This window comes from Anopheles merus, chromosome 3R, assembly GCF_017562075.2.
Source record: "Anopheles merus strain MAF chromosome 3R, AmerM5.1, whole genome shotgun sequence".
NCBI lineage: Eukaryota > Metazoa > Arthropoda > Insecta > Diptera > Culicidae > Anopheles > Anopheles merus.
Genome location: NC_054084.1, coordinates 19559730 through 19585993, shown reverse-complemented (window position 1 = coordinate 19585993; position 26264 = coordinate 19559730). Strand labels below are relative to the sequence as shown.

The 26264-nt window shown below is 41.3% G+C and overlaps 3 protein-coding genes across 4 annotated transcripts in view; 2 read left to right on the top strand and 1 right to left on the bottom strand.

Moving 5' to 3' along the window:
• Positions 1–23588, top strand: part of LOC121596328 (chromosome transmission fidelity protein 18 homolog) — a 45119-nt gene extending 21531 nt beyond the window's left edge. Inside the window, exon 10 of the transcript XR_006005273.1 lies at positions 22840–23588. The gene's annotated coding sequence lies outside the window, so the exon portion shown is untranslated. The remainder of the gene's footprint in view (positions 1–22839) is intronic.
• The window catches only part of LOC121596331 (homeotic protein ocelliless-like), an 86900-nt gene continuing 61677 nt past the window's right edge, over positions 1042–26264 (bottom strand). For both annotated transcript variants that reach the window (XM_041921177.1, XM_041921178.1), the window contains 2 exons: positions 9803–9927; positions 1042–2778 (listed from right to left, as the gene is read on the bottom strand). In XM_041921177.1, coding sequence (XP_041777111.1) covers positions 2153–2778; positions 9803–9927 — 751 coding nt within the window. In that variant the 3' untranslated portion in view covers positions 1042–2152. The remainder of the gene's footprint in view (positions 2779–9802; positions 9928–26264) is intronic.
• LOC121596332 (regucalcin) lies at positions 23688–25348 on the top strand. Its single transcript, XM_041921179.1, has 5 exons — positions 23688–23820; positions 23919–24026; positions 24284–24709; positions 24786–24924; positions 25053–25348. Exons 1-5 carry the CDS (start codon positions 23766–23768, stop codon positions 25255–25257), a joined length of 933 nt encoding a protein of 310 aa, XP_041777113.1. The 5' UTR covers positions 23688–23765; the 3' UTR covers positions 25258–25348.

The following is a 26264-nucleotide window of genomic DNA, read 5'->3' as shown; positions in this document are numbered from 1 at the left end:
CAATAACAAAGCAGTGAAAGTAAGCTACAAATAATAGTTAGGATTTTAGCAGATGGCGGAAGGATGTTAGGGAAAGTTGATAATCAAATCGATGTGAAGAAGCATTAAAGACACTCATCTGCAATCGAAGATTGTTTTGCGACAATCTTAGACTTTTAGCGACAATCGCATTTTTTTCTACAAATGCTGATTTTGTATACAATTTTCCCAGATTTGTTGCAATTGTAGCCATTTTATTGCAACGATAGCAGATTATTTTGTCACAATAATCTAGTATTTTATTTTGGGAATGTTGCAGATGTTTTCGGTCAGTGCGGCTGTATACGTGATAGCGAACGGAATTATTATCGAGTTTTCTCCTACTGTACACAAAGTCAAGTGCATCAAGTGAAAGATTACAAAGAGAACGAGATGGGAGAACATTTTTGAGAGATGCGAGAATACTTTTAGGAGATCTTAGGCGCAAAATTCTTGATCATTCTTGGTTGCAGTCTTGGTGCAAATTACGCAATTTTTTTTATTGTTAATAGCCTTTGATTCAAAACCCTTCAGAGAACATTAAAAAAAAAAAACAAAACAGTACATTATTGTTCACATACAATACTTACGTCGAAAGTAATATTTGCATTTTGTGGGAGCTTTATTGTAATAGAAATGAATGATGACTGTTAGGAAAGGCAGTGCTATAGATGAGTCCAACCCGGACGTATAAACGGAATGAAGTGAAATGACAGCTAAGGAAAGTGACAGTTGAAATGACAGGGAAACGGTTGCACGCGCTTCAAGCCAGTAGCGAGTGAAGCGAGCAGCAGGTGACACCGTTTTAAAGTTTATTGCTATTTTATTTGGATTTATTTGTATTTGTCTTCAGGAGAATAAATAGTTAAAACTAAAACTTTCGCCTTGTGGCTGTACGCTCTCGCACTCAAAACTTTGTTTACAATGACCTTTTTGTGATATTGACTGTAGTTGTACAGCGCAAAGCTGATTAAGAGTTAAGAATATTCAGGAGGGATTTAACAATACTTGAACTACGTTTTAAATATGTTTCTTTATTTTCATTATGAACTGGAGAAAAAAACGAACGAAACGAATTGTATCGATTTACAGCTTTACATATGATTCGTTTGCATTTTGTTAATTCATACACCGCCTTCACACGCATTTGTTCACCGCTTTCAGCTTACTCGATGGCTGCTGTGGGGGCTCACTTTGCTAATTGGAATAATACATTACAATATTGCTGGCACAATTCGTCCTTCACTTAGTCGTTAATGTTTATTGTTGATTTAATTACTGTTCGCGCTCATATTTCATCCATTGCATGCGCCTCGTAAAGTCAAAGCTTAGCTGTAAGTGTGTACCAATGTGTTGATAAATTTAATGTAAGTTTGTCTTTCTTCGCATCGGCCGCATCGTGGCACGCAACGAGAGAATGTGCAAAGAAGCCATCCTTTTTGCTCTCTTTTGGTGGCATTTTTTCCCCCCAACAACCTATTATTGCTAATGAATACTGCGCAGAATCTTTTTGTACAAGTGAGTGCGTGTGAGTGTGTGTAGGGTGAGTGTGATTGTTTGAGTGCATTTTGTGTTGTGGCATTTTGATTCTTATTTAATCACTAGCATTTAATGTGTGCATTAATATTGTTGTCATAATCTACATGTAGCTTGCGCCTCAAAATGGTTCTCGACCAGTGTTACTTGACTGTTTATATTTAACTGTCTTTTATTTTGAAGTTTCGCTTTAAATGGTTTTGTTTAGAATTATTTTATTAATGTACAGTGTTGTTTGAAATCTTGCATTTTGTTTATACAATCGATCTTGGATTACCTTTAGATAATAATATCCTCACAATCTATTTATTTAACGTGCTTTATTTGTCACTGGAACGGTGCGTTAAGCGATTATTAACTTTGCGCCCTTTTTCGGAAAACTTCTACTCAGTGAGGAAAAGCTTATTTGTTCTTTTTTTTATCAACCAACGAATGAATAAGATTAATAATATCAAGTTCGATTTAAGATTACGCTCGCCTATTTTGCTACTCTAGCTGTTTATGCACTCTATCTCGCACTCTATCTCTATTTTAACGTTAAATTTATGATTTTGTTTGAATTTGCATTATCGCTTACCCTCCCGCTTTCTCTCTCGCTCTATTCGTTCGTGTCTGGCTTTTCGTTGCTGGCGTGCGATCGGGGCGAATCGGACGCCAACGTTCTATTCTCCGACGGGCTGCCACTACCACTAGTCGTACTGTTATTGTTAATTGTTGTGACATTATTGTTGTTGTTGTTGTTGTTGTTGGGAATGTGATGCATGCCAACGAGATGGCCCGCGCCCAGATGGTGGGACGCTGCTGCAGCCGCCGCCAGATGGTGATGATGGTGGTGATGGTGCATGGAAAGATCGCTGATAAAGTCCGACGGCTTCCGGCCGGCACTGCTGAGGGCCGAGTGGAGCGACAGCGGCGGCAGATGGAACCCGGGAAAGGCCAGCCCGGCGGCAGCGGCCGCCTGCAGTGAGTGGAGCAGGGCGGCCGAGTGTTCCTGTGCCTTGCGGCGCAGCTCCGCCACGGAGGAGGAGCGCGGATCGGGCAGCCCACTGTTGACGACGGAGTTGGTGATCGCGGACAGGCCGGAAGCGGACGAACCGACCACCGTACCGCCGGTGTGCGTGGTGGCTGAGGGCGGGGAGGACGAGCTGCACGTCGGTGACGAGGAGGAACCGGTCGTGGTGGGTGTTTTGACCGGGCAGCAGGAGCAAAGCCCCGGGAAGGCAGCTGGAAGGGTGAAAATGGTGAACGTATTGGTTAATTCATTTCCTTCGATATTGTTTGCAACATATTGAAAGTATGCCTATTCGTTGAAATTCATATCAAATGTGTAAAAATGTGTTTTTGTTAATCATAACTATTGAAAAATGACGTTTTTATGAAATTGCAGGGTTTCTGAGTCTATTTCCAATGTGTACAATATTTTCGATTGATTGCGAGATGTTTTCAACAGTTATCAAATATTGAATCTGTATCACAATACAGATTTTCCGAGTCAATTTCCAATGTGTACAACCTTTTTAATTGCTTGCGATATGTTTCTCAACAGCTATGAAGTGTCATATTTGCTCCACGATAGTTTATTAGTTCTTCCAGATGATTTTTAACGCGTCTCAAGTTGGATTGAATTTGAATTATTTATCAATAAATAATTCTGGTATTTCTTTTCCATCATAATAATTTTTCATTTCTTCAGTGTGATTTTCAACACTTCTACGGCCTGTCGCCATCGTTTTTTCACCCGGGTTTGAAGTCGGATCTCATCACCCGTTGGGCGTTGAAGTGTTGAAAATCATGCTGAAGAAATTAAAATTTATTATAGGGTTTTCTAAGCCAATTTCCAATGTCTACAACATTTTTTACTTATGTGTTTCAACAGCTGTCAAATGTTGTATTTTCATCACAATCATGTTGCAGTTCTTCCACATGATTTTCAACACGTCTCAAGCAGGATTGAGTTTGATAGTAATGTGTGATGTGTTGAAAAACATGTGGAACTGAAATTTCATTACAATGCAAATACACCATTGGACAATGGTTGAAAAACATCTTGCAAGAGCTGAATAATGATGTGCTCATTCGAAGGTGACTTGAAAACCCCTGTATTATCAAATGAAATATCAAACAGACGCGGAATAACTTCTCGCACGTGGCGAAAAACAATGTTTACATTCAAAAGTAACGTACAAAATCCTGTAATATTTCAGTTCTTCAACATAATTTTCAACAAGTCTCAAGCTGGATTGAGTTTGCCAGTTCTTTGTGATGTGTTGAAAATAAAGAGTAAGAACAAAAATTTTATTCTGACGCCAATACAATGTGTGACAGCTGTTGAAAAACATCTTGAAGGCGGTAAATAATGATGTGCACATTCGGAAGTGACTTGGAAAACCCCTTTATTTGATAACAAAATCAATACTAATTATTATCTATAAAAATCAAAGTTTTGAGTCTTTTACATCACAACCTTCTCATTAACTATCGATTGAAAGGAAGAATGAATTTGTGCTGATGAAACATTCGGCTTCTTGCCCGTCTCTAAAAAAAAACCTACCCCACGCTACCCCTTACACCTCCTACGGGAGGTTTAATCCGCATAATTTCATTTAACTCAATTTGCTGCAACAATCACCCGGCAAAGGAAAAGTTGTGATCATCTCATTAAACTTTAATTGAATACGATCCAATAAGGCCACACGTAGAAGAAGAGGGGGGTGGCGGCACTGTGCATTATACCACTGACCAGGCTTCTCCATCTGCATCGTCGTGCCACGGGCAGCCATGCGTCTCCATTTCGGGGGACAAAGAGAAAGCCGGTGGTTTTTTCTTCCTTGCTTGGCATCGAGCCAGCGTCACAATATTCCAAAGCAAACCTTCCAAAACAACACGTAAAACCAAACATAAAACGACATCGGCATCCCTTTTCACCTGGTGCTGGTGTTTAAGGTTTATCATTTACTTTGCAGCAGCTTCACTTCCGCGCGGTAGTAGTTGAGGGGCCAACCAAATTCAGCACCTCACCTCCCACTGTACTTCGGTTCGCTGGCGTACAACAACACGAACCGCCCAACACCGGGTCTATATTCAGTTAACGGGTAACGCTTGTGTGATGCTCGTGAGCAAATTTGTAAAACTTTCGCCCGTAAAATGTGTTGCCTCCGTGCCGCTTTGTGTTCTGCTCGCACCAGCTGGCGCAGCACTGCCGTCGCAAAACCCTGGGAGCCTATGTTTTTTTTTTTGGGGGGGATTTTTATACATTTTTTGTGCCGTTACGCTCCCCACAGCCCTGCTTCCCTGCTGGTTTCCCGCTTTTACCGCCACCAAGGCGGTAGGATGTAATGAAATTTAAATTTATTTTTACGGGTGTTTTAACTTGATATTGACGCTGGTAAACGAATTAAAAGGCGATTCCGGCAACGAGCGGAAGCCCAGCTTCGCTGCTTCCCTTAACTGTACCTCAGGATGTCCGGATGTGTTAGGTAGTGTGTGTGTATGTATGTGTGTGGCAGGGCTTTGTTTTTGTTACTCCAAAAAAGCTGAAAGCGAGCGATACTCTGCTGCTCGTGGTAGAGGGTCCTTCAACAGGGCAAGGTGTTGCCTGTTGATAACAGAGCGATTTAAGGGTGAAAGAACTCCATCATTAGAGCCTGATCGTCGTTTGACAAAGTTGTTAGGCAAGTAAATCTTTCACGGGGGCGTAGTACATTTTGGGGGCGCTCCTTAATCGTGCAGCTTTAAAAAGTGCCAGGTTTGGTTTGGTTGACATCAGTAATGGAAGAGTATTTGGAAAGGATTTTTATGTATCTAACGCACAGCTTCTCCTTTTTATAGCAAAAATGTGTAGTTGATATAACAATATACAGCTCCAAATAGATTATATGCTTCACTTATGGTATTAAATGACAACAGTTTTGGAGGAAAATATTCAAATTTTGCATATACAATTAACCTCAGACATTTTTCCAGGGATATAAATCATCATTATTTTTATTTATTTATTTGTTAATTTATTTATTAATTTATTTATTTGTTTATTTATTTATTTATGTATCAATTAATTAATTTATTTATTGATCTATTCATTTATTTATTTATCTATTCATTTATTTATTTATTTATTAACTGGTAACCATTATATCATATAATTATGGATTGAACTAAACTTTGTATTTGTGCCTTCAAAAGGAGGAAGAAATAATGCTTGAAAGATTAAATTATTTACCTCAAATTAATATTTTTTATACTAAGTATTGTAATAATTATTCTCTAATTCTTTAGAACATTGAACATGAACATTTATCGTTACGCTCCATACATATTACGGACAGCTTCAAACTCCGGACACTCATCATTTTTTTAATTGAAATTATTCATATCTAGTCGCTGGCCATACCGCCGTTTAATTTTAGATATAGATTTTAGATTTTAATATTAAATTGTGGTTAACCATTGGTTTGGACAAATATGGTTTGTTATGGTTTTGGAAAAAAATGGTTTTGGACAGTGATAATAACAAGAACAAAGATTCAGAGATAATTATAAAGCTACGATATTTGAAGAAAGATGTGCTCAATGTGCTTGATGGCCGTACAGGAAGAATCTCCGAATCTCCGCAGCGGTACTTCGGTTCAATGCGTCTAAGAATTTGGTGTCCGGACGTTAAAATATATGTTTAAAAAAATGTGTTTAAGTGACGATTATAAACGAGATTATGAGGCTGTACGGAATATGAATCAAAACGTCCGTAATTTGAAACATTAGCTCGAATCTGTCCGGAATATGAATCAAAATATCGTTGCAGTTTCATGAGTTTTTGCAGTGTTTTGAAGTAAACTTATTGGAAATATTTATATATTTTTCAAATGTAGAAGGTTTGTTTTAGTAAAGTGAATATTACAGAGGTTTGACCGATTAAAATTGAGTTAGTAGGAGCATACGAAATACCAAAAATGCCTTAAGTTTTCGTAATTCGAATAAATACGGTAAATGATATTGAAATCACTTTGTGCCTCTTGTATTAATATCTTACATTAATCAATTGTTTTTAAATTTTCTCATAAAATGTACCGGATTGTTTGTAAAACTTTAAAGATAAGCATTTATTGATTCTATCTAATTCAAGTAATTTTAATATAATTAAACTTACAATGGTTTATCTGTTTTATCAGGCTGAAATGAGCGACACATGAATTTCAGTGGTAGATTTGCGTGACTAAAGTAATGATGTGTAATGAAAGTGAATGATAAAAAATAAAAAGTCCTAGTCATCTTTTTTTTCTGTTAAATTAAATGGCTGCACGAATGTTAGCAAAATATTGTTGATAAATAAGTAAAATTATTACAAAATCAACACACATGCAAAAATAGTAAATCCTAGAAGTAATTAGCTCATTCTTCATTGTTTGGAAATGAGACTGCTATTTAACGTGATATTTTATCCTTCATAAGAGTCAAAAAAGCTTTGTGGCTGCTATAAAAGCAAGTCAAACACAATCACTTCTTAAAAATACCGGTAAAAGTAACTAAAGCAATACAAGGAATGTAACACATGTTTTCCCTCATAATCCATCAAAATCCTAATTCAATACAAGACTGTCGGGCAGAGACTGTCTAATCGGGTTTGTACGGCACCGGAGTAGGGGGGGGGGGTTGTAACCGATCCTCAGAGTGCAGGCAGCAGCAGCCTGATCCTGATTGTAAAACCTGATTGTAGAAAATATCTTATCAATATTGATGGATTTCGTCGAAAAGGGCCGCCGTCTCGTCTGCCAGTGGGAACACAACCTGTTTTCCAGGAACATTCCCATGCGAAACCCGAGCCATCTTCTTGGCACAGACTAGCGCTGTTGCTGACTGATTCAAGTAGCGTGAGCATAAATCTTTTCCGCGGTGAATCAGAATTATATTTTAATGTAGGAAGGCAAATTGTTTTACACCAACCAACGCTTCCCCCCAGACACGCGCTGAGACGACGGCGACGACGACGACGACGATGAGGTTCGGTGTGGTAAAATTTTCATGGAAATGATGGAACGAGCGCACACTTGAGTCTTGAGTTTGGTGAGTGAAGAAAGCATCCTATCCGTGTTTGTGTGTGTGTATAGGAAGCAGTACGAGTTTGCTTCCTTTAGTGTAATAGTTTAGCCCTCCTTTAGCAACTAACCCTTACCTTAGCTTGGCTAGCAATAAAGAGCAAGGTGCTACGGTTGCGTTCGGGATGAATAATTCATCCACGGGGAAAGGCGTGTCGTGTAAGAGTGTTAGCGCTTGTGCCAGCGGGCGTGCGGAAAGTTCGGTGTCCGTGTCTCGATGCACTTCAATCAAGCGGGAGTTTCCTCATCTGCCGTAGTGGTGGTGCTGGTGTCTACCCCGTCACACACTAATCTTCTTAGCAGTAAACTATCTCCATTGGGAGGAAAGGGTTCGGAAGAACATTCCGAAAATGCTGAGCAGAAAACCGCATCGCGCTTCACACCGAACGAAAGTTCCCTTTGAACTATTGGGCACTTTCTTGGGCACTGCTCCGTGCTATCAAGCAGCTTGTGGCTTTTCGCTTGCGACACCTTTCGCCCTTGTTGCTTGCAAAATGAGTGGCAGCACGGAAAGTGTGTGTGTGTGTGTTTGGGGCGGTTTCGCACAGGTGCAGCATGATTGCCTTCGTTCGCTCTTTCCGTTTATTAAATTTTCCATCGCACTTTTGGAGGGTTTTTGGTGGAGGGCGAAGGACGCAGTGGACTGAGGCAATCGAGCCGGCACAACCACCATCTTTTGACTAGCAGGAGGTACTTCCTGCCTGGTGAGCACAGGGTTCCTTCACTTTTCACTGCTCGCTCTTCCCCCCCCCCCATCGCCAGCAGCATGTTTCGGCCGAGGTGGGGAAGACATAATCATGCCGTTAAAGTGTAATTTGATGCTGTTTAAATTATCAATATTGTGCACGAAGTGAATAATTAATTAGCCTCACTTTGGAGAGCGTGGTGGCGCCGTCGTGTCTTGTGTACCGCCTTCTTGTAACGAAGGAACGCGCGTTTTCTTCGCTCCTGGGAGCGGGTCTATTTTGAGTGGGGTTTGGGTGAAAGTGGGCAGCGTGGCCGTAAGTGTGTAAGTTAGTTCGGGGCAGGGCAGGACAGGGCACGGTTGGGCTAAGAGCTTTCTCGTTAGCTTCATTAGGATTATGAAATGAGCAAGTCTGGTAATGTGAAGCTTAATATTGTTAAGTGTAATTTTTAGTTCGAAAATTACATTCCATTGATTGTAATGTTTTAGGGGGAAAAAACGTAACCATCGATTGGGACAATCTAAAAGCTCAATCGGCTGCACTTTATTTTTAAAAATTATATCAAACACATATTGTAGAAATAATCTAACTATCCAAACCTTTGTAACGAGAAAAGCTTCTACAAAGATCGATATCTAGCCTCAATGACAAAAAAAGGAATTTATAAGCGCTTCTACGATAAAATACCATAACATTGTTTGTTCAAGTCTTTTGACTAGTTTAATGCCATATAGAGCGCTGCCTAAGCTACTGAGGAGCATGGCCAGTCAGTGACTAACTGTATCTCTCATATAAGGTTAATTAAAGCTCTGTATAAGGTTGAACCTTAAACTGATTTTAACCACTGTCAGCAGCATTTGAATTAGCAGTTGCATGAAATTGACTTACATAAACCATCTGACTAATAAAATGCATGTTTACGCATGAAACTTAATTCTACAACTATTCTCCTAAATTATTATTTAAATTAGTTACTATGCTTTCCTCAGCTCTCACTTGCAACCAGCAGTGCACAGTGGTCATTTGCCAGCACGAAACGTCAAAAATAAAAATTATGTTTTTGTCGAGGTAATTTTATTTTCGCTACTCAAGGATGAAACTAAAACGAATCCATTTGTATGCAATTTTCTAACAAATAGTTTAGAAGCTAGTTTAGAATCATCAAAGTCCGACATCGATAAAAATATGCATATTTATGGTAAATTTAGGAAAATCTGTTATATGCTCAGCTAAACATACTGAAGCATTTATCTCCAAATCCAATTTGTTTGGATGGGTTTCTTATTATGCTTAAAAAAAAAAGTTGGGGTTTCTCTAAAAATATTTCAAATTTTCCAAAAAAAAAAAACCAATTTATAAAAATGTTCAACAATGTGCCAAAACAAAGTCTCAAGAGCTCCCAAGGTTGTTTTATGTTCTACACGTTGTACAGATAATCATTGCCTTTCAATCAAAAACAGAAGTAAAATTTACCTTTTAAGCTGGGAAACAGCGGTGGATTAAACTGGGAGCTCAGGGAAGCAAGATGGGGCGGCAAGAACAGCGGTGGCGTAGTCCTTGGCTGCCCGTTATCCAGTACCGGTCGGAATCCGCCATTGCTGCAATGAAATAAAGGAGAGCAATTTGTGAAACAGTTGTATGAAAAAGGAATATTAAAAATCAACGTATTTTTTTAGTCATTTGCTGTTCAAAACGATTCGAATAATATTTTCGCAAAATTATTTGGAACATAATGCAGCACTAAACCTGTCAAAAAACCATGTTGAAGCGCCCTTTGCTAATCATGAACTCGAAACCATTTCGTGCTGCCGCCGCTCGCTCGCGCCCGTGATCACATTTCATTACCGTTAATCTATCTCCAATTATCGAATTAACTTCTGCCCGAAGAAACAACCGCCCGCGTTCTCCGTGCTTGTCTGATCCAGCCTCTCCACTTGTTGGAACACAACTTTTGCCACGAGCACAGGCACTGTTTGGTTGTGGAGCAAAAACAAGAAAAACCTCCTGAAGAGCTGAAGCAGCACACACACACACACACCTGATGGAGTGGAAATTAGCGTTGGCCTGCGTTGCCTGATGAGACGAACGATCGGCACCACTACACTTTCCAGCTCGGCGGTGGCGGCGGCTGGAAGATGATTTAACTGGAATTTGTAATCAACTTCGGAGTGGCGTTAAGGTGTGTGCCACTCGTCATCATACGGGGCAAACGTCAAACGGCTCTTTCGAATGCGAAGCGAACGAGCGAGAGAGATAGAGAGTGAGCGAGAAAAGGCGAAGCGTTTGATATTCTTTTGAAATTCAAATTCAAATTAAATGAAACCACACGCGCCCTGCGGTGGGGCAGAGTCGGGAAGTGGGGCGAGATTGGGGGACAAGATGAAGTTTAATCTTCTGTGGAAATATTAGTGTTTGGTTTCGTGATTTTGCACGGTTAGAAATGAACCGTACGAATGATTCCGCGCACCGAGAAACCGGGAACGGCAAATGTACAATGTCTCTCTGTCTGCGGACGAACCGTCCATCCATCCATCCATCCGATCTTTACTGCTCGTACCGTTTCGGCTGCTGCTCAAGCTTTTTTGATGTAATTTACGCTGTTTAATTTGCTAATTCTTATCTCAAATAGGGTTTGGTAGGTGAGCGCGTGTTTGCTACAAAAACTTCAAAAAGAGGGAAGCAGCACCGAGCACGAGAAGATCCTACGCTTCTGGGGTAAACAGGAAACCAGGAAAGCACTGAGCAGGAAAGACGTATTTTAATTACGTTTGAAGATTAAACATTGCCGCTTGCTGGGCGAGTGTATGGGTGTGCGCATTGAATTGGCTTCTTCTTTTTGTATGTAAAATCACATTATTTAAGCCCTTTCTATTAACGCCAAACACTTGTGCAAAGTTTCTACAAGAAAAAGGCTCTTAATTATCAAACACAAAGTGGAAATTGAATTAGCATGTGTGGTGGGCCGGATGAAGCGATCCTTAATTAAATGGCATAACACACACACACATACATACGTACGCACACAAACTGATGCAGACTGTGTGACGCCTGGTGTCGTCGAGGTGCTAATTTCATCACCTGCTAAATACGATTTATTGAACTTGCTGGCTTGTGATGGCCGGCTGGTGCAATGTCCGGTCCGGCCGGTCCGAACCTGCCTTGAACCTTGCTGACGGCATCTGTCTCCACTCTGCCGTTCGAATGTATCCGAAGAATCGAAGTGCCGGAAAGCCTTGAAGCTCATCAATATTTCAGTAATCCTGGTCAGCTCTCGGTGATTTGGTTAATTGCATTTTAAATCCCCCTTTCCAACACAGTGTGTGTACCGGGCTGTGGTTCTGTTCTGATAGAGGGAGAGAGAGAGAGCGAGAACCATTCCGGATCTTATCCCCACGTGCCCAAGAAAATGGACACTCTCCTAATGGGTTTGTGTAATCAAGAGGGATAAGTTGCCGTGTTGCCGCATACACACCACCAATGGATGTAAGACGGTTGGGGAAAGAGATGGAGAAGACTCGAGTGCTTGTTGGCGGCGTGTTGGAACCGATTTTCCGCATTCCCGGAATCTTGGGTTTGAGCCCGCAGGAGGAGAACAAAGGAGGAATGGGAAATCAAATTAGCTAAAACATGTTTTAACATAAAGTGGGAAGAAGAGAGATAGCGAGAGAGAGAGAGAGAGAGAGAGAGAGAGAGAGAGCGCTCATACGTTCAGTCCTTTACACGCTTGACCGCCATCACCATCGTAATCCTCACCCTTTCTTGGAGCTGATGGAAAATCCTGTGATTTTCCCCCCGAAAGCCCAAGCCCCAACACATTGCTTTGCTGAAGATCGGCTGCGACTGTATGTGTGTGTGTGTGTGTGTGTGGTGTATCCTGTGTACCATGTAAATAATCAAACGGAAAATCGGTACACCTTGACTTTCTTGGCGCTCCGTTTTCGCTTGCAGCAGGAAAATTATTAATTCAATAAACCTACACAAAACACACACACACACACACTCGGCTATATGGACACATTTCAAAATGTGGCCCTTTCGTGGAAGTGGCGACGCAGAGAGGAGTGTTGAGTGTGGATCACACTGGTAAAGCACAGATTTTCATTAAGCAAAGAGCACAAGCAAAATGGTCGATTGATCGAAACACACCGGGCGGGGTTGTGGTGCTTCAGGGAAATCAGTGTTGCTCAACGGGCGCATTGATGTGTGTGTGCCTGTGTGTTCACGTGTGCGTATGTTGTGTGTTTACTAAGCACATCAAACGCATCTAATCCGTTAAATAATTAATCAAATAAAACGTAAACCTTTCGCACTTTCATTTTACTTGCGGCTCGGGTTTTGCCTTTCTCGAGAGGAAGCTATTTCGAGAAACGGCGTAACACACTCTTGGTGTGTTGTTTTAGGAAAATGATGGGATTTTGATGGGATGGTTTATAGTTTTTATTGTTTTTTTTTTTTTCAGAGTTGAAGGTTTTGTTTGGAATGTGATTTTCTTCAAATTTTCAAACGACACCTACATTAAGTGCACAAAGGTTAGAGAGCCTTAGGCAACAACTAATATCTTGAATAGAGGTTGTTAGATGCAAGTGATTTGTTATCACAAAAGTTGTGTTTTAAGATTTACTTCAAAATCAATAATCAAGCTCAGCTCATTATATTACAGAAAATTAATTTTAAAATAAGTTTATTACATTTTTTTTAACATTTACGTATTACCTGATGTTTGACAGCCGTGTTAGAAGAATTACAGTTTTAATCTCTTTAAATCACAATATCAAAATAAAATCTAAAATAATTTGACAAGATGTTGTATAAAGTACTTCAGAGAAGTAGAAAAACTTGATTACAACGGTATCTAAACAAATTGAGACTAATGCAATACTAAATTCCCCATGAACTAAAATTTTTCGCCTGAAGTTATGCATTTATCGGTACAAAAAGGGAATTCGCTTCAGATAATCCGTTAGAGGGCGTTGTATAGCTTGGTTTCGTTTTAGGATGGCTTTTCATACGCCATGGAACATATGCCAAATGTTATTTTTATTATGCCATAAAAAATTCACCCAATTATCATTTGAGTTTAATCCTCACATCTGCATATCAACGTGTGACGTGCTTGACAACTGCTCCATCGCATCACCACTACCCCCCCCCCAAACGCCGCTCGCGCGCCCAAAGACACATTCCGCACCGGACCCGAGTCAATCGAATTGAGCACTTATGCAAAACAAACGCAGATGATGAAAATAAATTAATTAACGCCAATTAATACCGCGGCCACTTGGCGGGCAGCATCACCATCACCAACCGGCTCCTTACTAATTGATCTGTCAACCTACGAATCACTCAATTGCTTGCTTCTTGTGCTGCACTGTCAGGCCCATGCCATGCCCATGCCAGGCTAGCTCGCGAATCGCTCATTCACACCCCCACGTCAACCCTCCTCGTTTGTTCGATTGTTCGATCTTGTCAGCCACAGTTCCGTGGCAAGGACTTAGGTGCACGTCATCGCAGCCTAAACGTTCGTTTAGGAGTGGACCATCACCCTCCCAAACGGGTCCACCGGGCCGATAAGAACGCACGCACGCCCATCCCCAGACCGTATCGAGTCTAATTCGTATGATGAACAAATTTTATTAGTCATAATTAAGATTAATTAATGCATCCAAAACCATATGCCAACGTCGCTGGACGATGGCATCGTGCCATTGGATGGCCATTGTGTTTCGGAATGGGTAGGATAGGGGGCGAGGGCGTAAAAACGGGAACACTGACACACAACTGACAACAGTGCCAATCAGCTCAAGTAGCAAAACATCTCTCAAGCGCATCGCATTCGTACGCAAACCACTTTTGCTGCGTGACACTTGGCGGATCTTGAATTTGAAGAGCAAATGAGGGAGTGGGTCCCTCTTGCTTTTTTGCATCGTTTGCGATCGAATTGATTTGAATAAATGTGTATACAATTTAATTTACGAATCTCTTTAGAAGCGGGACGGGTTTCGGTGGTGGTTGGTGTGGAGTTTTCCTTATTGCTGGGTGACCAATACAGTAAATGGTGGTCCTTTAACGAGCGTTTGATCTAAATTGTGTTTAAGATCTGTTACAGCAGACAGCAAATGGGACATGCAGTTGTTTTAAAAAGAATCATCACTGGGGGTGTCGACACATGAACATTGGCTGCTGGCGATGCTGGATGTAAGAGTTTTGCCCTTGAATTGAACTGTTTTATTCACAATTTTCACTCAGGCAGGAGGTAAATGAACGAGAGATTCTTCATCGATCATGTGAAATCAATCAGAAGACATTAACGCTTCAATCGAACCAGCATGGAAGGGGGCAGACAGTGTCATGATTTATCTTAATCTGTTGCCAGACATTGTGCATTAAATCACAATGTAGACTGACACGTTCGATGGATGTTGACCTTCAAGGAGCTGTTGGAGATGGTATAGGAGGCATTTTTGTATGTATTTCTGTTCTTGAGTGTAAAGTAGATCCGCTACTAATTTAATGATTTAAATTGATTTTCTTTTTCGATAATAATTTGCCATTAGTTCAAGAAAGTTACTTAAATAAAATGAAACTGTCCATATTTTTCAACATAATTTAAACGTTTTTTATGTGTATTCTCAAGTAATTGTAAGAATTGTCTTTAATTATAATAGACTGTGATCTCTTTTTCTGAGGCTATTAGAAATTGGTACTGAACTTTTCGTGACTTCGAAACTACTACCTTGCGCTTCTCGTTCTAGGTACTGGTGCTGGTCTTATCCCTGATCAATAACAAATGTATCTCTGATCGGAAACTGATATCATATCTATCCTTGTCCGGAAGGTGTTGCCGCACCTATTAGATCTTGAAACTGATACTGTAACTATGCATGTGCTAGAACGGAAAAGAGCTCTTTCTAGTTCAGGAATTGATACGAAACATCCTAGTCTTTGATCTAACATCTACTTTCTAACCCATCCGACCCTAGAACTGATACTAAACACATTCCTGATTAGGAGCCTGATGCTGAAACTATTCAATTCCTGGATCTGATAGGGAAATCATTTAGTTCTAGAACTGATGGCTGAACTTGTAAGGTCATGAACCTTTCCTGATTCTGGGATTGAAACAAGGCAAAGAAGCTTGTACCAAATCCAAACACCGGTTCAATCCGGCAAGAACTCTGTCAACTGCTATACATCTTCTCCTTCTTCTTCTTCTTCTTTTGGTTCAACAACCGTCGTCGGTCAAGGTGTACCCCTTGGGGGTTTGGCTTTCAGTGACTTTATGGATTAATCATCATAGCAGGATAGTCAGTCCTACGTATGGCGGCACGGTCCGTTTGGGGGTTAAACCCATGACGCCCAACTGTTATACATACTAGATACTATAGATCTAAGGGGCCCCCAAGCGGACGGAGCCCGAGGCGACCGTCTAGTCCGCCTACCGTTAGATCCGTCACTGGGTAGGATCTGATGAATAGGATCTGATGCTGAACCTTTCCTCTGATCTGATTCAAGAACTGATGTCTGAACTGTTATGGCACTGAATCTATCCTAATCCTTGACCTAATATTGAACCTATTCAGGTCCTACAATTCAAGTTAATCCAGCTGTTACAAATATACTAAGATTCGATCTGAACCCAAAATCAATCCGATATCAAGCCTATTATAGTTCTAGTATAGAACCTTAACCTATCATCGTCTATAAACCTCTCTCAAACCTATCTTGGTTGAGCTCTCCAACGATTGAACTTTCCACAATACAAATCATTCTTATTATTAATTTAAAATTATTTAAAAAAGTGTTTCAAATTCCTTACCAACCTGGCTACCAGAATAAAAAGCAGACTTTCGCTGCTTTCAAGCAGGAAGCATGGCAGAACAGACCAACGGTGGACACTAATACCTTCCGGAGGTGGTCCGATGAAAAGCGGGTGCCATTCTCATCATACTTTAAAAGACTTTCGGCCAAAAGAAGGCTGTATACGTATAATTTGAATAATTTATATGATTTAGCTCCTTTAGCCTCTTCCACCCTGTTCCTAATGCCAATGCTACTCTAATGCTTCTTGATGCCGTCCGTCCTATTACCAGCTAAAGCATTTAAAAAGAACCACTGTTTTCTTCTCAAGTCGTACGCGGCAAGCTTCTACAATTCCATCCGCCGAATTGCAATGTTTTCTCATTCGTTTCGGGCTAAGGATTACTGCTCCGTCTCGGGCGATGGTATCACTGTTTTACACCATTGTGCTAAACACACATTCGCGTGCACGTTTACGGTTGCTAAAGTCAAAAGAAAAGAGCATAATTCGGTTCTCGCTCCCGTTGCTCCTTTGCTGCTGTTTGCGAAATGTTGCCGTTCTACTTCGTTTGAATATCGTTTTTAGCAAATTATGCTTGATGCAATATTTAAGCGAAAAAATTGTTCCATTTTTTTTTGGGCTGCCATTCCGGGCTCCCTCGCTCCGGTTTGGTGTGTTCGTTTTTATTTCATTTTAAACCTTCCTAATCTACCCTCCCGCCGGGGTGCGTCCTTGCGCGTCATCGTCCTCCTCGCAAGCATCTTGCTCATTGCTTGCCTGAGTCTTGAGGAGGTTTAGACACCGTTTTCTTTCTTTCTTCCCAGAAGGACAGCCGTCTCAGATAAGAGCAGAGGCGGCAGAAAGGAAGCAAAGAATTATACACTTTCTTTCCCGGTCTTTCCGCTTCTAGTGACTGCTGGGGCCAATTCTTTATTCCGGCAGCGGAAGCAACACAACGACACAAGAGAAAAGTAATCACAAAATGATAAAAATGTATTCATTCGGATTATAATTTTATTCTGCCCGCACTTTGGTACCTTTTTCCTGTACTTCTTCGTGGCGCTCTCTCGCTCTCCTTTTCTCTTCCTTTTTGCAACATTTATGCCGAGACGCCAAAAAGGTTAGTATCGGAAGGGGCACACACTTTCATGCTGTTTCCCACTCAGCACGATTTGTTATTTTAGCCTTTCGTGCGCAATTCTGTTTTAGCCATTTATATTTATACACTCCCTTCCTCCCGTCCCGTCCCGTCCCGCACAACGATGGATATTTTTGCCGACTGTGCCACTTGCCATCAGGTTCTTCAGCCTTTGCAGCGCCAAGACGGAAAGGCGCAAAACGATACCAGTGTATCCCTATTTATTTCCCCTGCTACACTCACTCGCAGGGAAAGAAAATCAAGAGTGCACAATCAACTCCGCCCACTTCGTTTTGGGGTGGTTTTTTCTTCCCGTGTTTCGTTCTCCATTTCCACGCGCTTTCCACGATGGCGTTGTAGCAACCCACCCCCTCTCCTTTTTCCACCCTTTGCCTACGCCTTTTGTCGCCTTAATGTTTATGTTTTCTTTCACATCCGGCAGAACCGAAAAGGGGACAGTATGAACGGTTTTGTGGGTGACAAAAGAGGCAGCCGGCGTTTGGGTTGCTTTTTGCTGCAATGGTTTGCTTTTGCTGATGCTGTACGTGTGTGTGTGTGTGTTTGGTTCAACGTTTCTTTTGTTTCAATTTGTTTTTTTGATTCGATTGCTACGTACACTTTTCCAAACTCGGTGTGGATGTCACCGTGGGGATTTCGTGCAGATGCAAAAAATATGATTTAATTTCTTATTCATGACCCGAATTTGAAGTTTTCCCGCATTTGTTTCTTTTTTTTCGACACTGTTTGTACCGGGTATATGTGTGTGTGTTAGGGGTGGGTTAGTAGCAAAAACGGGATGAAAATTTAATGGTTGATTCTGATTTCTTGATTGTATTAGATTTATCAAGGAAAGCTTGCGCCATATTTTATTCCTTCTACGATGCTTCGCGATAAAAGTATGATGTATTCAAATTCATAGGTAATATGATGTATGTTTGCCATACCTTTCATATTTATTATTATTTTAAGAAACAATTGATAAAGAATGACATTTTCATTTCATAATTTATTTGAGTATTTATATAGAATGAATACAGCAATAATCCTTTTCATTCTGTTAACAGCTTAACCTAAAACAAAGTGATATTTTTTATAAAAGTTGGCATTTAATTTAGCTATTCACCTGTATAGTAAAAAAAGCCTTAAAACACAAATAATAAAGTAAAAAAAAAACATTAAAAAGAAGCTCTACAATGCAAACATCCTGGAAGCGCCTGAAGTTATGCTATTGTATGGTATGAAGGTCGAGGGTTTTTCTTAGTTGTGCTCAATTTGCATTAATCAAATATTTTCTTTTGTTCAGCGCTTTGTTTGATTGATTGTATAACCTTTCGAATATATATTTGTTCTTCTGCATTGTTTTTTTTGAAATAGTTTGTTCTTTTGCTTATGTTTTGATTAATTGTATATAAATATTAATGTTTAGCTTATACCTTTCATCGAAATGATTTAATTTAATTTGTAATGAGTTTTCAGCATTCGATATTTAACCTTGATTACAGGGATTGATTCAAAATGAATGAATACTACAACAGAATCTACATGCTCTATTAAACCATTATTGTAAAAAATATTGCATACTTTTAGGCGCATAGTAAGGTCTTCCTGCGGGAAACGTTCAATTTTCATCTTTAATTTGTAAAAGAAGGATTTTTAGTTAAATTTAGTGAAATCTCTTACATAAAATATGATAAATTTCATACATTTCTCGTTTTAACGTGGCACCACAAAAACAGTTGATCCTATTGAATAGTTTTTTTAGTCATCTTTAAAAAAATCCTCCAATTGGATGATGCCATATTCACGTTCGCAAAGAATTACCCATGAATATGCATTACCCAAACATAAAACCACACGAGAGCTCACAGCCTAAAACGCATCGGCGCTCTAAAACGTGATGAGATAAAAATAACACACACACACACACACACACACTACAGTTCAACCACCACCACCACTGTCCTACTCCGAACGTTGGATTACCAAAGGTTTTATTGGCCAAAATCCACTTAGCCTCGTACTGTTTCTGACGTAGTCATAATTTCACCACCCATCATGCCACCGAACCATTGCTTTTTACCGCCCCTTGGGGGGTGGTGGGGCCAAAGGCAAATTAACCTACTACCACCGACCACCCCTCCCCACCGTGAGCCGTCACCCACCGGGGTGCATTAAAATGGGCTAAACTGAATTTTATTTCATTTCGGTAATCAAAAATGCATGATTGTATGGGCCGCACTTCTCGTGGTCGGTGCGTCTTTGCTTGATGGATTCCTGGCAAGTGCTGCCGAGTGCGGTGCGGTGCACGAAATAAAGAAAACCAAACCGCTCCCTGCTCCATGCCACCCGTGGCAGTAGTAATGTTTCGCAATTTACTAATTCACGACACGAAAGTGATGTTTGTGACACCGCCACCACCACCGCCACCGGAAGTGAAAGCAACCAAGCGTGTGTATGTGTGAGAAAAATACTGAACAGGCAAGAACATTCCCGGTGAGAATTGTAAACACACACACACACACGTGTGTGTGTGTATGTGAGGGACTACTGACAGGCCCGCCAACAGGCAACGTTCAACACAACACGTGAAAGCGTGGCTTCCTTTGATACGCAGCTTAATGTCAGTCATCTCGTAACGGTTGTGTGCTAGCCGCCTGTGTGTATGCAGAGTCCCACACACACTGCATGACATGATAATTCCCTGGCAGCAGGAGGAAAAGAAAAATGCTGCTGCTGGTGCTGAGGGTGGGCAAAAATGCAAATTATACCTCATAAAATATGATGATGATAAAATTTTATTTCATCAAAACCGAGCGCGCTCCGCTGCACGGTGGCAAAAAATGGGCATCGCTCTGGGGAGGTGAGGATAAAAGGAAGAAAGGGAAAGAGTGGCGCAGAGGAGCCTGGCGAAATAAAATAAAGAAAATGGCTTCGTTATTCATTTCCACTTTTTACACCAATCCACGGCATAATGCGGTAACAGTGGAATGCGGCATGGAAAGGGAACGGAGGAAAACTCGCAAGAATGGTTGCAAATGTTGGTGGAGTCATGAAAAACTCCACCACCACTCGTCGCATTTTTCTTTCTTCAATTTCGTCTGATTTTTTGCCAGTGCGCTCTCTGTCTCCCTCTTTTTCCCAATGGGAATGTGTTTTGTGGTTGGAAAACGTTAAAAATTTAAGCCACATCTATTTGCCCATTTTACATCGTTCTTGTCTTGTCCTGCAACGTGGTGCGATAAAACAGCTTCCACTAAGAGCAGTGTGTGTGTGTGTGAGAGGGAGAGAGAGTGAGAGAGCAAATCAATAAAAGCACAAAAGCATGGAAAGCTTTAGTGAGCGTGCGTGAGAGGAGCAGTTTAATACAGTTTCCTGGAAAAAAGGGAAACCAGGCCTACTTACACCAAACGATGAGCCTTTTTTTTTGCTGGTTTTGTTTTGCTTTGCTGGCGTGTGTATGGCAGCAGCATAAATTAGCATACCGATGAGGGCAATTATTGCATTTGAGGGGTAGCAAGTTAACTCCGGGCACGTATTCTGCGAAAGCAGGCACCGTCCCATTTTAATTACGCCCTCTTGTATGTGTGTGTGTGTGTGTTTGAAAATTTCATAATTTTCATCCAATGTCCTTTCACCACCCTTCAGCAGATCAGCAGTGCCGCCGATAATTGAATCCGAACCACTTTCCGACTCAACCGGATTGACTGACCGGGGCAAACGTGATTTTCGGTGTAATGAAGGTCGCCTCCGCCCCCTCCACCCCCGGGGTTGATGGTTTATGCATAATAACGCAGATTACTTTTCGCAACGCGGGGGCCTCACAAAAAAGGGAATCAATTATCGGAGCGAAACATCAAACGGGGTTATCCGTGATGTGATTTTAGGTGGTATGTGTGTGTGGGTGTGGTTGTTTTTGTGCAGCGAGTTTGTACGGGTAAAAGTTTTATTTTTTGCTGCTTTCTGTCTGGGTGGGATGATGCGAATGTTTGAATAGTTGTGTAATGATTATACACACTGATTACGGCTAATGGATTATCGGGCGGTTGTTGTTGGGAAATTAAATTCACTTTTGGTACTTGCTTTTGCACCCAGGGATGCAGTAACTTAGTTGCAAGTGGAAAAATTGAGGTGAAAAATTTCCGAATAATTTAAGAACAAATTTTAATATAAAAAAAAAATGTTAAAATTGACAGTTTTTCAAGCACAACTACTACTGGTGTTTGTTTAATTTTTTTTTATATTTTAATTTCATTGTCATTGGAAATAAAACCAATAAAAATATGAATTACAGGGGTTGTTATGGTTGTTTTTTTGTACCTTAATAATATTTTGAACTTCTTCGATTTTTCTATTTTTTGTTCATCTCGCGATTCATTGTCCGTTTTCCATATAATTTAGAATTCCATCATCATTTTTTAAATGTTTTTCATTATATCAGAAATAAATAATATGTATTATTTGTATCAAATGCTTAAAAATGGTGAAAATACTCAATAAAATTGGTAACGATTGGAAAATGCGTAAAAAAACAGTCCATTAATCGGAGGAAAAATTAAAGCAAAATCGGAACACATCGAAAATCTTTGGGAAAACCTTGTATGTTGTTATACATATGATGAACATAGAAAAATGAGATATTTTCCAATTATATGTACATTACTACAAATTATCCCAATATCTAAGATCATCGAAAGGATTTATTGAAATAATTTAATTATATTTAGTTGACGCGTGTATTGCGTATAATTGAAATTCTAGGAAATCAAGGAAAATTATTAGAAATAAAAAATCCACATTCAATCGCTAACATTAATCCTCACACTCATTCAATTGCTTCTGGATTAATATAGATTGACTACACCAAGAGATGGTGTAAATATTCATAATCAGCTTAAAATTGTACACTAATGGAAAAAAGAAAGTGTATGCACTTATTTATTAAATTATTTGCTTTCTCTTTACGCTTATAATGTTTGACATGAATAAATAATAATTTTATACTGAAATAGAATCGTTTCAAAACTGTCTGAATGAAGAAATAATGAGCAGATGCGACCTTTCCTGGAAGGATAGCTTTCTGCAGATAAATATAAGACAATGTGCATCAAATAAGTAAATTTATTTGTATGTAAAACATTTTGACGAGTATAATCATTATGAAAGGTGTATTTTTTTTATCGCACATGATCGTTAACAGGTTACCCTAGTGGACGTAATAACCACAAATCTGTGTTATTCTTCGAACGATCGACTGCTTTCTAGAACGTGACGGAATGCCCCCACGCGTGTGCTTTTAGTTTTTGCAGCAATACATAAGAGCTGTCAGAATTGTAATAAATGCTGTTGCTAGAAACACATTATCACATTAGCTTACTTTCGGGCAGCTTTTGATAAGGTTTAAACCGTGTTGTTCATTCCAACTCCTTTTATTATTCAGTTTTGCAGTGTTCAAGATCAAGTACAATCCTACAATTGTTCTTACCCATAGACATGCTTTACTTTAACTAACAAGCGTAAATAGTGCAGTGGTTCAATTGCATTTTAAAATCTGACCTACTACCGCTCAATCAACAGAAAAGAAACTCTTCCACAACACGTATACGAACCTTGAACTTGAACTGGCGCTTTCGCGGTTGCTGTCCAAAAAACCGGAAAACGAGCTCAACTTACCGGCAATAAAATCCAATTAATTACCCTCCATATCACACCATTCGGCAATCACCGCCATTGAGAATAATTGCGCTCCGTCCTGATTACGGGGTTTGGCTGCAGCGACACAGATAGCGAAACCATAGCCATACCACCGACAATCGTGCAATAACTCATCTAATGTCAGCCGGTGCATCGTCTTATCGGTGCACGACCCTTTCGGGTGTCGTCGATACGGCTTGAATGAATTATTTGAAACTCGAGCAATGGGAGCAGGGAAGGCAAACGAAACGGAAGACAAAACTCTCCTTCGGCTGACAGTGAAATCTTTATCACGCTGACAGAAGTGACGGTTTCCTATCACCAACGGTCGCACGATTCACATGGGCACGAACAAAAAAGAACGCACCCCGCTGGAGGTTCAAATTTCAAAAACCCGATCTAAGCACTATCTCAACACGGCACGGCAGCGAAAGCCAACCGAATCAAATCTTCCAACGAAACGGCCAAAAATCGTTCCAATCCCCCTTATCGATAAGACAGATCCTTTAATGAGTGTAAAGTGATCGTTTAGCGTGGGGACGGGACCCGACCGCGCGATAAGCCGGATGCTGGCCGAATGCTGCCGACGAGGAACCAGCTGCGTTACTGATAATGAACTGCCCGAACGGTCGCGCAGAAGATGTAACGTAACATCTTGGTGGTAACGCTTCAAAACCGGTGAGTGGTAACGCGACCCGGTATAAAAGAATGCACTCGGTACCGGTTGGCGGTTCAGTCGATCGTAGCAAGCGGTTGAAAAGACATCATTACATCGTGCAAAGCCTTCGCCGGACAAGCAGAAGAAGAAGATGGCCTCGTACAAGGTTGAGCAGCTACCGTCACCACTGTCCGTGCTTGGAGAAGGTATGTGTGTGTGTGTTAGAATGTGAAAGTGTTTCAGGATATTCAGTGGTGTGTGATGTAACATGTGAGTTAATAATGCTGTTCTTCACACTCGACAGGACCTCACTGGGATGTGGAACGTCAGAGCCTGTACTACAACGATATCTACGGAGGATCGATCCATCGTTACGATTATGCCGAGAACAAGACGTACAATGCCACCATCGGTAAGTGTTAATCATTCAAACTATTTAAGGAGTTGTTCTGAATTGCGTTTAGCTGACGATTTGGTCCAATTCTTTGAGATTGTTGTGCCTAATTTCACTTGCCAAGATTGCCCACGAGAACATTATGTAACTCCTCCGCTTACCGGCATAATCTCAATGTCATAAGGTCACATGCTTACTTGGACCACGTTGTGTAATAACCTTCAATAATCGCTTGAGGATATTAACGAATTCTGATTTTTCTGTTCCTCTTCCAGATGGCTTCCCGGTGATTTCGTTCATCATTCCGGTCAAGGGTAACGATCGGCACTTTATCATCGGCACCGACCGGAAGGTGACGCTCGTCGACTGGGACGGCCGCTCGGAGAAAGCGACCTTCGTGCGCACGGTAGGCGAGGTCGAACCGACGATGGAGGATAACCGTTTCAACGATGCGAAGGTTGACAGCAAGGGACGCTTTTACGGCGGTACCATGCGCCTCGAGGCCAAGGGTGACATCTTCGAGATGCGGCTCGGCACGTTCTACCGGTACGACGCGAAGCAGGGCAAGTTTGTCACGCTGAAGGAGAAGATCGGTGTGTCGAACGGGCTGTGCTGGAACGAGGCCGGCAACCTGTTCTACTACATCGATTCCTGCGATCTGGACGTGAAGGAGTACCAGGTGGACGCGAATGGAGACATCTGTAAGTGTGTGAGGTGATGTTGACTTGTTTACAATCTTTGTGTTTTAACAACAAACTCTATTTTTTTTTTTGGTAGCCGGCGAGCGTGTGGTAATTGACTTCCGCGTCAATGGCGAGCGGCCCCCGTTCGTGCCGGACGGCATGACGATCGATGCGAACGGTTCGCTGTACGTCGCCACCTTTGGCGGATCCACCGTGTACAAGGTGAACTCGAAGTAAGTTTGCAATCGTAACGATTTTGGTCGCTGCGTCGTGGCCTTCGCAAGTTGTTTACAGCTGTTTTTTCCTTCTCTTTGCGTCGCTTCACAACCACACCTGCGCGCGCGCGCGTTTACGCGGACAGAACGGGCAAGGTCGAGCTGGAGATTAAGCTGCCGTGCGAGCAGGTCACCTCGGCTGCATTCGGTGGCCCCAATCTGGACATTCTGTACGTGACGACGGCCGCGAAGGAGTTCAAATCGCCGCAGCCTGCACCGGCCGGTGCACTGTTCGCGGTAACAGGGCTGGGCGTCAAGGGTACGCCGATGTATCCGGTGGATCTTAGTTAAGCAACTAACTGACTAACGTAACTACTTATAGAGTTGTTCTTATAATGTGCAATAAAATGCGTACACCGCTACGTGTGTGTGTTAACATGAACCTTTTTTAGTGCATTTAAACACGAGTGATTACAAATCAGCTCATGTTTAAGGGTTTCAAACACACACACAGCTGGGGCATGAAATCAACCCAGATGGACAAAGGGCTGAGAAGAACACCCCGCAGGAGAAGGCGTAATAGATTTCTGCTAGAAACAAGTCAACAACGCGCGTGTGTTTTTAACCCCCTCGGATTTGGGGGAGAAAAAAACCACCACCGCTCGCGGGTTTATCCATGTGGAACTAGCCGCGCTCTGGCGGCGGTTTGCGGTTGATTGCCGCCGGCATCTTAACCGCGCAATATGAGCCGGTTAAACGCTTAATCATGTAAATAAATTGCATCCGTTACATGAGGCTTACCACAGTGCTCGCTGAGTACCACGGGGTTGATGCAGGAAAGGCTTACCACCGTTGCAGCCCCTAGCCCGAGGGAAGGAAAGCGACTCGGGGATGAAAAAGAAAAAAACAAAAAATAGGGAATCTATTGCATCCTTTTTGACGGCGCGGTTTGGGTGCCCTTCTCCTCAGTGTATCGATTATTTGAAAAGTGTGTTTAATGACTTCCGAACCTGCGGGCGGTTCCTTTTTTTGTGTGTGCCGCTCGCGCGACACTGTTACCAACGGTATCATCACTCACATGCTGTGAGGGTTGGTTTTGTTTTGCTCCGGATGCACCGCCCTGGGTGGGATTTTCGGGTTTTGTTATTTTAATGCTTCTTTTTTACCGTGTAACATTGGCATGTTATCACCCTAAATGGATAAAAAAGGAGGAGTAGGAATTATTGCGAAAGTAGCACGCGCGACCATTATAAGGAAGGAATGGCAAAAGTGTGGTGTGTGTTAAATTCGCACAAGAATGATTAATGTATATTAAGCAAACAAAAAAAAACACTGAAGTGACAAGGAAAAGGTTCGGG

What these genes read in the sequence shown, in the direction of transcription:
- LOC121596332 (XM_041921179.1), top strand. Translation starts at nt 23,766, where the DNA reads ATGGCCTCGTACAAGGTTGAGCAGCTACCGTCACCACTGTCCGTGCTT. An exon ending in ACTGTCCGTGCTTGGAGAAG is followed by an intron (nt 23,821 to 23,918) that starts GTATGTGTGTGT and finishes CACACTCGACAG; the next exon opens with GACCTCACTGGGATGTGGAA. An exon ending in GTGTACAAGGTGAACTCGAA is followed by an intron (nt 24,925 to 25,052) that starts GTAAGTTTGCAA and finishes TTACGCGGACAG; the next exon opens with AACGGGCAAGGTCGAGCTGG.